The sequence below is a fragment of the Primulina tabacum genome, chromosome 7 (genome assembly GCF_025594145.1).
Source record: "Primulina tabacum isolate GXHZ01 chromosome 7, ASM2559414v2, whole genome shotgun sequence".
NCBI classification, from domain to species: domain Eukaryota; kingdom Viridiplantae; phylum Streptophyta; class Magnoliopsida; order Lamiales; family Gesneriaceae; genus Primulina; species Primulina tabacum.
Window position 1 is genome coordinate 26,697,031 of NC_134556.1, and position 10,654 is coordinate 26,707,684.

General features: G+C 42.7%; 1 protein-coding gene across 1 annotated transcript; it reads left to right on the forward strand.

Moving 5' to 3' along the window:
- Positions 1-7,952: 7,952 nt before the first annotated feature.
- On the forward strand, positions 7,953-9,710 carry LOC142550636 (uncharacterized). The gene is made up of 3 exons (XM_075659714.1): positions 7,953-8,724; positions 8,806-9,034; positions 9,149-9,710. Exons 1-3 carry the CDS (start codon positions 7,953-7,955, stop codon positions 9,708-9,710), a joined length of 1,563 nt encoding a protein of 520 aa, XP_075515829.1.
- The last annotated feature ends 944 nt before the right edge of the window (positions 9,711-10,654 follow it).

A 10,654-nucleotide genomic window follows, 5' to 3' on the forward strand; every position in this document is an offset into this window, starting at 1 on the left:
ATACTTGCTTGCTAAGAAAGATGCGAAACCTATGTTAATTAGGTGAATTTTATTATTGCAAGAATTTGATCTCAAAATTCGAGATAAAAAGGGTGTGGAAAATGTAGTTGCTGACCACCTGTCTAGGCTTGAGCATGTTGAAATTAAGGGCAGTGACGATGATATAGATGACTGGTTTCCTGATGAACAATTGCTTGAGGTAAATGTGTACCCTTGGTATGCCGATTTTGCAAATTTTCTTGTCACTGGCACACCTCCACCTAATTTATTGTTTCACCAAAGAAAGAAATTCTTTTCAGACGTGAAATATTATTTTTGGGAGGAACCGTTCTTGTTTAAGATTTGTGCAGACTCCATGATAAGAAGATGTGTGGCGGAGGAGGAGACCAATCAAATTCTAAACCATTGTCATGACCGTGAGGTAGGTGGTCACTTTGGACCCATACGGACGGCATCTAAGGTACTTGAATGTGGCTTCTATTGGCCAACTCTTTTTAAGGATGTTCGTTTGTATGTTCTCAATTGTGATAGATGCCAACGCACAGGTAATATTTCCAACCGTCATGAGTTGCCTTTAAATAACATTATTGAGTGTGAAATATTTGATGTGTGGGGGATTGATTTTATGGGTCCTTTTCCTGCGTCTTTTGCAAAGAAATTTATTCTGGTGGCAGTGGAGTATGTATCTAAATGGGTGGAGGCAGAGGCTTGTGCCATTAATGATGCACAAGTGGTGTTAAAATTTTTGAAGAAACATATTTTTAATCGATTTGGTGCACCACGTGCAATCATAAGTGATGGTGGCACCCATTTTTGCAACAAAATTTTTGATAAACTGTTGGGCAAATATGGTGTCACCCACAAAGTTTCCACTCAATACCATCCCCAAACTAGTGGACAAGTTGAAGTATCCAATCGAGAAATTAAGAGGATTTTAGAGAAGACGGTTAATGTGAATAGGAAGGACTGGTCCATTCGGTTAGATGATGCTTTGTGGGCGTATCGTACTGCTTTTAAAACACCTATAGGCACTACACCATATAGGTTGCTTTTTGGTAAAGCATGTCATCTACCAGTCGAATTAGAGCATAGAGCATATTGGGCGACCAAAGCACTAAACTTTGATTTTGCTCTTGCAGGTGAAAAACGATTGCTGCAGTTGAATCAGTTAGATGAGTTTCGGGGAAGAGCTTATGATCTTGCACTATCATACAAGGAACGCACCAAACGAGCCCATGACAAACACATTATAAGAAGGGAATTCAAAGTGGGTGAAGCGGTGTTGGTATACAATTCTCGCTTACGACTCTTTTCGGGCAAGCTAAAGTCAAGGTGGTCAGGACCATTCACTATAGCCAAGGTGTTCCCATCAGGTGCAGTGGTGTTGCATGATGGCAAGGACGGGACATTTACTGTGAACGCTCAAAGATTGAAGCACTATATCGGTGGCACAATTGAGCCACAAATTGGAGTCACTCGGCTCCATGACAGTCATTGAGGACATGGGTGAAGAGTCGAGCTCTAGACTATAAATTGAGAACTACTTCTACTCCTTATTTTGATTTTGATTATAGTTTTTTTTTTTTTAGTTATTAATCGCATCATTTGCATTTAGGTAGTTGCATGGCATTGCATTCAAATTTTTTCCCGAACACTTCTCGCTCGGGCGGTCAAAACTGACCGCCCCAGCGGGTACTCGTTTTTAAAGAAAAGCCTTTTACGAAAACGTCTCGCCAGGGCGGGAAAAATATACCGCCCTAGCGAGTCGCGCAGATTAAAAAAAATTTTTCTCCCCGAAAACTTCTCGCTCGGGCGGTCGATTTTGACCGCCCTAGCGAGTCGCAAGATTAACAAAAAATTTTTTTTTCCGAAAACTTCTCGCTCGGGCGGTCTGTTTTTACCGCCCTAGCGAGTCGCGCAGATTATAAATACTTTCCTCTTCTCTTTTCCTCCCCACTTCGAACCCTACTCCTCCCCTCCGATTTTCGGCACCCCCCTCCATCTTTTGTACTCAATCCTTATTATTTGGTGATTTTTCAGGGCAAAGACTCAATCTTGGTCCATACACTCCACGAGGAAGCATTTAGGCTACAAGATTTTCTTCTCTGGCGGTCTTTCAAGCAACTCCGGTCATCTTCCACATATTCCGGTGAGCTTCTCCGGCGACCCTCAACAATTTTCCGGCGGTTGGATACTTTGTGCACTCCAATCTCTACATGGCACCCAAAAGATCTAAGGTAACTCAGGGTGCTTCTAGTTCTCGTTCCACTCCATCTATGTTTGTGAATGAAAAAGCTAGGGAAAGATTTGAGCATGCTAGACTACATAGGAAACCAATCCCTGAGCGTGGATTTAGCTCGTTTCTTATCGCTCAATTTTCGGAGTCCCAAATAGAAAGAAGAGGGTGGAATGCCTTTGTAGCACAACCGAATGCAGCAGTGGTTCCGGTTGTGCGTGAATTTTATGCCAATGCTCCGGAGGGAAATGAGTCGAAGGCATTTGTGAGGGGACATCTAGTCCCGTATGATCCCAAGACGATCAATGATATGTTGGGTTTACCGTCGGTGGACGATTCGGTGTTTCAGGCGTGGGTGCTTAACCCGGATTATGATTTGATCATTCGCACACTCTGTTATCCGGGCACCACGTGGAAACAATCGGGGACTTACACGATCTTTCTTGAAAAGTTTTTGAAAGTGGAGGGGGCATTGTGGTATGCATTCTTGTCTAAGAGATTGATGCCGGTCGGTCATACGAGTGATGTGTAGCGTGAGCGGGCGGTTGTTCTTTATGCCATCTGTACTGGGATGGTGATTGATGTGGGCAGGCTCATTTTCGGACAGCTTAACATGTGCATTAATAGCAGCAATTTGGCTTTTTACTTTCCGACGATAGTGACTGAGCTGTGTGCCCGAGTGGGGGTGATATTTGCAGATGATGATGAGTGGTTACCGCCGATGAGAGCCATTGATGAGGCTCTTTATAGATCCAAGAGGGAGAAAAGACAGGCTGAGCTGCCCGAGGAGGTATTTTTCGATTATGGGGGAGCAGCTCAACCACCTCCGGCCTTAGGACATACACCACCACCTCCGCAGCCACGCCGCCGTGCCATGCGAGATCGCCTCGACGAATTGGGCGCTTGGGCCACTTATCAGACTGAGTACCAGGCCGTTAATCAAGCCCACATTCAGAACATCGAATACTTGGTGCAGGGGATCTCAACTCATTTGGGCATAGACACATCCGGCCGGCCACCTACACCAGCATACCCGCCACCCTTCCAGTTTCAATACCATTATCCTATGCCCCAGCGGCTGAAGAGGGAGTCCCACCGCCTGAGAATGAGGAGGAGGACGATTTCTGATTAGGGGAGTTCACTGTTTCCCCTTGCTTTTTATTTTGCATATTCTTTCTTTGCATTTACATTCATGAGTTTTTTTATGTTTTTAGTGTTTGTTTCGTTTTGTGCACTGAGGGCATTGCACAACTCTAGTATGAGGGGGGTAGATTGTTTTGTTTGCTTAGTTAATTGGTTTTAAATTGTTGCATTTCTTTTATTTGGTGTTGTTTATGGTGAGAAGACATAGTGTATGAGCCAATGATGATGTTGAATTGATAGTATACAAAAGTATTGATTGGGTCACCTCATGAATGGTACTCTTGATTGTTAAAGCATGAATTTTGGCACAAAGTTGAACTTTTTGAGCACATATGTGTGGGGACTAGAATTTTGTAGGAATAATGGTGAAATTTGAAGGTTTTGTGTGGTTAACTTGAAAGGCATCATTTATGAGTTGATTTAGCATGTAAACCCGTGAAAATAAGTCACTAATTGGGACCTTGAATGAGAACATGTGATTTGTCTTGAACTTTACATATACCCCCTTTTTCAATGCACTGAATTAAAATATCATACTCCTAACCAGCTGTAATCCAAAGTATATATTCTTAGCCTAGGGAGTACACGTGTGAAAATTGTGCATAAAATGAAAAAAAAATATATATATATATATATATATATATATATATCGAAAAAGAAAAAATTGGTGGAGATGTAAGGTGAGGGGGAGCCGAAATAAAAGGAATGGAATTCTATTCCTGGGCTAAAAGTGGGAGATGTAAGGAGACGAGGAAAGTCAGACGAAAAGTCTTGACGATTGCACAATGAAAATGATCGGTGTACTCCCGACTGTTAGCCACTTGAGCTTATTTTCCTTATTTTCGACACCCTTCTCTGCACTTAAGAATCGAATAAAGTTCAAATTATGGTTAGTGATAAATGGACACGGGAGTGCATGCTAGTGATACTTGTATTGAAGTGCTAATTGAGTGACTCGCATGATCGGATGATTGATCTATTTGAAGTACGAATGACTAGACCCATCATGACACACACACACGTTCAAATTAGTGTCGAGATTTATGTGTAGATGAGAATGAGTATTCGTTTGTGATTCGACTTGATTATGAATTTGTGTGTGGGAAAGTTCACTGAGGCATGAGCATAACAGTTGTTAACTCACCATTGACATTTACTTGAGTTGGTTATTTCTTGTTTGAGTATTTTGTGTTTGTTTTGTTTGTTTAGAATCTCGTGCTTTAACCTATTTTGCTCGAGGGCGAGCAAAAGGTTAGTATGAGGGGGTTGATAGGACTCGTTTTTACGTGTTTTTAGTGTTGGTTTTGAGTCGCGTTCATGCATCATATTAGTTTGTTTTAGTTGAATTTTGCAATTTTTTAGCATTATTGAGCATTTGACTAATCTCGTGTATTCTGTGGTTATTTTGTAGGAATTGAACCAAAAAGTGGGAGAAACTTTGGCATAATATCGAAGAGGTCTCGCTAGGGCGGGCAAAAGTGACCGCCCCAGCGAGCATTGTGGTCTGGCCGAGGATTATTTTGCGCAAGTGTCTCGCTAGGGCGGTCAAAAGTGACCGCCCCAGCGAAACCAGGGACATGCTCGAGGAAGCTTATTCGAGGACCTCTCGCTAGGGTGGTCAAAATATACCGCCCTAGCGAGAAGCGAGATTGAGAAAGATTTGTTTCCAAATTTCTAGGGACTCTATCCTACACTATAACCTAACACACGAGAGCAGCGGCCGTTTTTTGATCTTTATCAGACTTTTCATCATTTTTCTTGGAGAGGAGGCTAGGAGCAAAGGAGATTTCGAAGACCTCGAGATTTCCACGCGTCGTGGCCGTCATCCATCGTCATCTTTAGTATTTTCATTATTCAGTATTTTATTTCTTACATTGATTGTTGGTTTTTATCATGAATTTCAGTAGCTAAACTCTAGATTTGTTGGGATTTGAGGGGATCCTACCCCGTACTCGGTGTTGAACATTATTTCTCGACGTTTTTATTAGTGATTTGTTTATGCTATTGTTCTTTCGTGTTTCAATCGAAGCCTAGCTAACTTCCTTTGATTATTCCATGTTGTTGATGAGTTCGATAGAATAGTTAACAATACGATCAAATAGTATAAACCACGGATTTACAATTTTAGTAGATATACGGAATTGGGTACGTGTCGATAGTGATAGTTCACCCGAATGAAAGCTAGTGGATTCCATAGAATGTAATGCAATCTTGAACTGTTAAATATTTGAGGACACTTGAATACTGCATGTTTTTGATTAGTATTAATATAGCTCGACAGAGTATATTAATTAGTCTAGGGAATTCCGTCGGACGCACGAGTAAAAGTCGAGTGTAATTAGTTAAACACGAGCGGTAGGTGAACTGATAATTCCCAACAAATTCATTTCCCATTTGATTTAATCCAAATTAATCATTGCGTTCTTGAACACGTTTTCTTTGCATTTTAATTATTTTAATTCTTTACTTTACATTAGTTTAATCATCAACTCAATTTATCGTTGCTAAAGAAATTTTAATTGAAAATAAAAATAGTGTAACGCAGTCCTTGTGGAACGATACTCGTATTTACTTACGTTTATTATAACTTGACTATCGTGCACTTGCGATATTTAAATCGAGCTTTCATTTATAAAATAAATTTTGGGATTATTCACTGTGCAAGTTTTGCTCGATCAAAAGGTGAAAAATCGCAGTGTTATTACGTTATGGTATTTACGTTACGATTATGAAAAGCATGCAGTACGTTTATGATATGTTTCGAAAATGTTATTAAATTGGTTATGTTGTGTTCAAAGTCCCCCATTTACTGAGTATTCCCAAAATACTCACCCCCCTTACTCTCCCTCCCAGATAAGTCCGAAGAGCAGGTTGAGGACGAAGAGTCGGAAAAATTTTGGGGTTGGTGATTTGCCAGATTAGTAATAGGCTTTATTTCAAATTTTCTGATTTAAAGAATTGTAAGACGCTTCCGCATTATTTACTATTTCGTTGGATTTCGTTATTGTAAAGACAATGTTTATTTCGTGGAAATTATGATATATAAACTGGTTCGGTTTATACTGTGCTACGAAAGGCTTGTTGTTTCGATTGTGTGATTGTTAAACAACGTCGGTGTCAATCCCGAGTTTCGGGGCGTGACATTTAAATGGTATCAGAGCCGCCAGGTTCATAATCCGAGTGGAAAAAAAATCGATTTTCGAAGAAAAAAAAAGAACGAAAAATTTTCGGACGAATTTTGACTCGAGGCCGACGCTATCCCCTCCGAAACGGCCCAACGATCAAGACTCACGACCCTAAAGTCGTGAGGTAGGGACTGAAATCGCAAAATTCCTCCGTTTGGGCCTCTGAAACGTCGTTTTTGCCGTTTTAGGAAATATTCGTAGACCCTATAACTTCTCGTAGGAAATTCCGAATTCGATTCCGTCAATTGTTCCGGAATCCTCTCGACATATGCTTCGAACCCATGTGTCAAATTCCGAACTTTCCATTTTTGGAACAAAATATATATTTATTTAAATTTCGAGAATTTCATATATATTGCATATTCTCACTCGTTATATACTGTCTATTTCGGATTCTGAGCATTTCCATTTTTTGATTTCAGGAAATGGCTCCATCTACCCCTATGCGACCCCACACCCGTGCCCAAGCTGCCATTCGTCTGAAGGAGCTTGCCCTTCACTATCAGTCCCGTCAGATTCGGCGACTTAGAGCCAGATTGAGTGAGAGGAGGAGTCAGGTCGAAACCTTAGCCGCTGAGAAACAGGAGATTCAGGTCCGCCTTAACCAATCGATCTATCAGGGTGAGTTAGTGAGAGGCGATAACATGGATTTGAGGGATGGCATAGAGCATGGCTTGTATCGAGAGAAAAAGCTGCAAAAAGATATCGACCGGTACCGAAAAGAATTGGAGGAAGAAAAACAGCTGAATGACAGGAGCAAAATGAGACTGGAAAATTTGAGTGAGGCTATAAGCTGCATTGCCAAGGTGAACCATCAACTGACTCAACAGGGTGAAGCGCTGAAGAACAAGATCAAGGAGAATAAAAGGGGGTACGAACTGTGCCACCAGTGTACCATAGATCTGTTGGACGAGGCAGAGGCAGATGTTCAGGGGTGGAAGACGCAGGTGGCCCAGCTTAATGCAGAGAATGCCCAGCTCACCCACATGGTGGAGCTACTGCAAGAGGAAGAGCCGGAGGAGGAGCCGGAGGAGGAGCCGGAAGAAGAGGAACCGATAGAGATCGACGAGCCTATAGCTGCCATAGGAGATGGAGAGATAGATGATTAGAGTTTCTTAGTGACCTTTCCTTATTGCTAGGAGTTTATCTTTCCAGTGTTGCTATTTTATTTCAGTCAGTATGATTTATTTCCATTCAGTACGCTTTGTTCATTCAGTTGTTCTTTTACATTCGAAAATTAATAAAATTATGATTATTTATTAATCTCAGTCGTTCATCTATATTCAAGTTATGTTTTACTTATTAACTTCCGTTGTGCTAGCATAACTCATTTATCCAATCTTGTCATTATGCACATCAAATTCTTAGAAGCGTTTAACTTGTAGGAAATGGCCGGTAGACCACCAAGACAAAACCGCAACCCCCGTTATGCTAACAACAACAACAATGCCAACGAAGAAGGCAACGTACATCCACCTCAGTTCAGTCTTAATCAAGAAGACTTGATGGCCATAGCCACGATCGTGGCGACAACACTGCAAGGGAGAGTGAACCCGAATGCCAATCAACCACCACCACCTCCACCGCAGCATGGAGTCAAGTTCCATTATGAATCACTGCGCAAGAACCGGTGCCCGACATTCCAAGGGGACGCAGATCCTGAGTTAGGCCAAAACTGGTTGAAAAGCGTGGAAACTCAGATGCGACTGCTAGAAATACCCGATGCTCTTAAAGTGGATGTGATAGTACCCTTCCTTGAAGGCAAAGCAAGTAAGTGGTGGGAAGCAGTCTCCCCAGCCATGTTAACCGTCGGGCCAATCACATGGCAGCGCTTTCAAGATGCATTCCTCAAGCAGTACTTTCCAGCCGAGGTCAGGTTGCAAAAGTTGAGTGAGTTTGAAAATCTGACTCAGACTCCGGATATGTCGGTGGTAGAATACACATCCCAATTCAATTCTCTTGGATCTTATGCACCGACAATCATGGCAGATGAAACTCTGAAATTGCACCGCTTCAAAAAGGGTTTGAACAGCAGAATACAGTCGGCTTTGGCAGTCTACCAACCTGCGAACTTTTCAGACTTGATGGACGCAGCTATCCGAGCTGAAACTGATATTCAGCGCAGAGAGAAAGAGATTAGGAACAAAAGGCCTATGAATAGTCAGTCCTCGCATAGCAGTTAGACTTTCAAGAGGCCTAACCAGTCTGGTGGACCATCTAAAGGGCCTTCGCCTGCCTCAGGCTACCAGGCCATTAAGCCTTGCACAACTTGCCACTTTCCACACCTGGGAGAATGTCGTAGAGCCAGCGGCGTCTGCTTTGGATGCGGGAAACCAGGACACCGTATGGCAGATTTTCCAGCCGCCACCAACAAAACAGCTGGACCAGGTAAAGGAGACGGGTCAAGCTCAGGGGCAAATGCCAATAAACCGCGGGAGAACAAACCGAATGCCAGGGTGTTCGCCATGACGTAGGAGGAGGCAGATGATGCAAGCGATGTTGTGTCAGGTACCATATTTATTCAGCAAGTGCCTGCTTATGTGTTATTTGACTGTGGTGCCACACATTCTTTTATATCTAATAGATGTGCTAAGAAGTTAGGACGTAAGCCCGATAAGTTAGCCGAACCTCTCCGAATAGCCACACCTACAAGTAAGGCCGTTGAAACTCACGAAATCTACCGAGATTGTAGAATCAGTATCAGTAATCAGCCTTTTAGCGCCGACTTGATACAGTTGATCATGGTCGACTTCGACATCATCTTAGGAATGGATTGGTTAGCCAAGAACAATGCCATAGTGGATTGTAAAGGGAAGAAAGTTAAACTCCTAACCGCAGAGCAGAAGGAAATCGTGTTTCATGGTAAATCCAAGGAACGGAAGTTGCTACTTTCTGCAGCTCAAGCCTGGAAAGCCATGAAATCAGGAGAGGATATCTACCTGGCTATGGTCAGTGAAATAAAAGAAGAAGTCGAACTGAGTCTGGAAGACATCCCGATAGCGAGAGAGTTCCCAGATGTTTTTCAGAAGAACTCTCAGGGACGGTCCCGAACCGCGAAGTGGAGTTCGAGATCAATCTGGTTCCCGGTGCTGCACCAATCTCTAAGGCACCTTACAGAATGGCACCAACCGAACTCAAGGAGCTGAAGGAACAACTCCAAGAATTGCTAGATAAAAGGCAAATTCGACCGAGTGTGTCCCCCTGGGGAGCTCCAGTGCTCTTCATCAAGAAGAAAGACGGGAGTATGAGATTGTGCATCGACTACAGAGAATTGAACAAGATCACAATCAAGAACAGGTAACCTCTACCTCGGATAGACGATCTGTTTGATCAGTTTAAAGGAGCCGCCGTCTTTTCTAAACTCGATCTGAGGATAGGTTACCATCAGTTGAAGGTCAGGGCTGAAGATATCCCCAAGACAGCCTTTCGAACCAGGTATGGGCATTATGAATTCACCGTGATGCCTTTTGGTCTGACCAACGCACCGGCAGCGTTCATGGATCTGATGAACAGAGTATTCAAGCCATTCCTGTATCAGTTCATAGTGGTATTCATCGATGATATCCTCGTCTATTCTCCTGACGAGACGAGCCATGAAGAACACCTTCACCTTGCGTTGCAAACTTTGAGAGAGAATAAGCTTTATGCTAAGTTCAGCAAGTGTGAATTCTGGCTAAAGAGTGTGTCCTTCCTGGGACATGTAATTTCGAAAGCAGGAGTGTCAGTGGATCCAAAGAAAGTACAAGCAATCACAGAATGGCCGAGACCGAAGAACGCCACCGATATCAGAAGCTTTCTTGGATTGGCAGGCTACTATCGGAAGTTTGTCGAAGGGTTCTCCTCCATAGCCGTACCACTGACGAAGCTCACTCAGAAGAATTCTAAGTTCATCTGGGATGAAAATTGTGAGAAAAGTTTCCAGACATTGAAAGGGAAACTCGCATCCACACCAGTGTTAATATTGCCTGCAGAGAATAAGGATTTTACCATCTACAGTGACACATCTAAGGAAGGTTTAGGATGCGTGCTCATGCAGGAAGGAAGAGTGATCGCCTACGCATCAAGACAGTTGAAACCGCACGAGCAGAAC

Coding starts and splice junctions, on each gene's coding strand:
- LOC142550636 (XM_075659714.1), top strand. CDS start 7,953: ATGGCCGGTAGACCACCAAGACAAAACCGCAACCCCCGTTATGCTAAC. Junction 8,725..8,805: donor GAACAAAAGGCCTATGAATA/GTCAGTCCTCGC, acceptor CGCCTGCCTCAG/GCTACCAGGCCATTAAGCCT. Junction 9,035..9,148: donor GCCAGGGTGTTCGCCATGAC/GTAGGAGGAGGC, acceptor TATATCTAATAG/ATGTGCTAAGAAGTTAGGAC.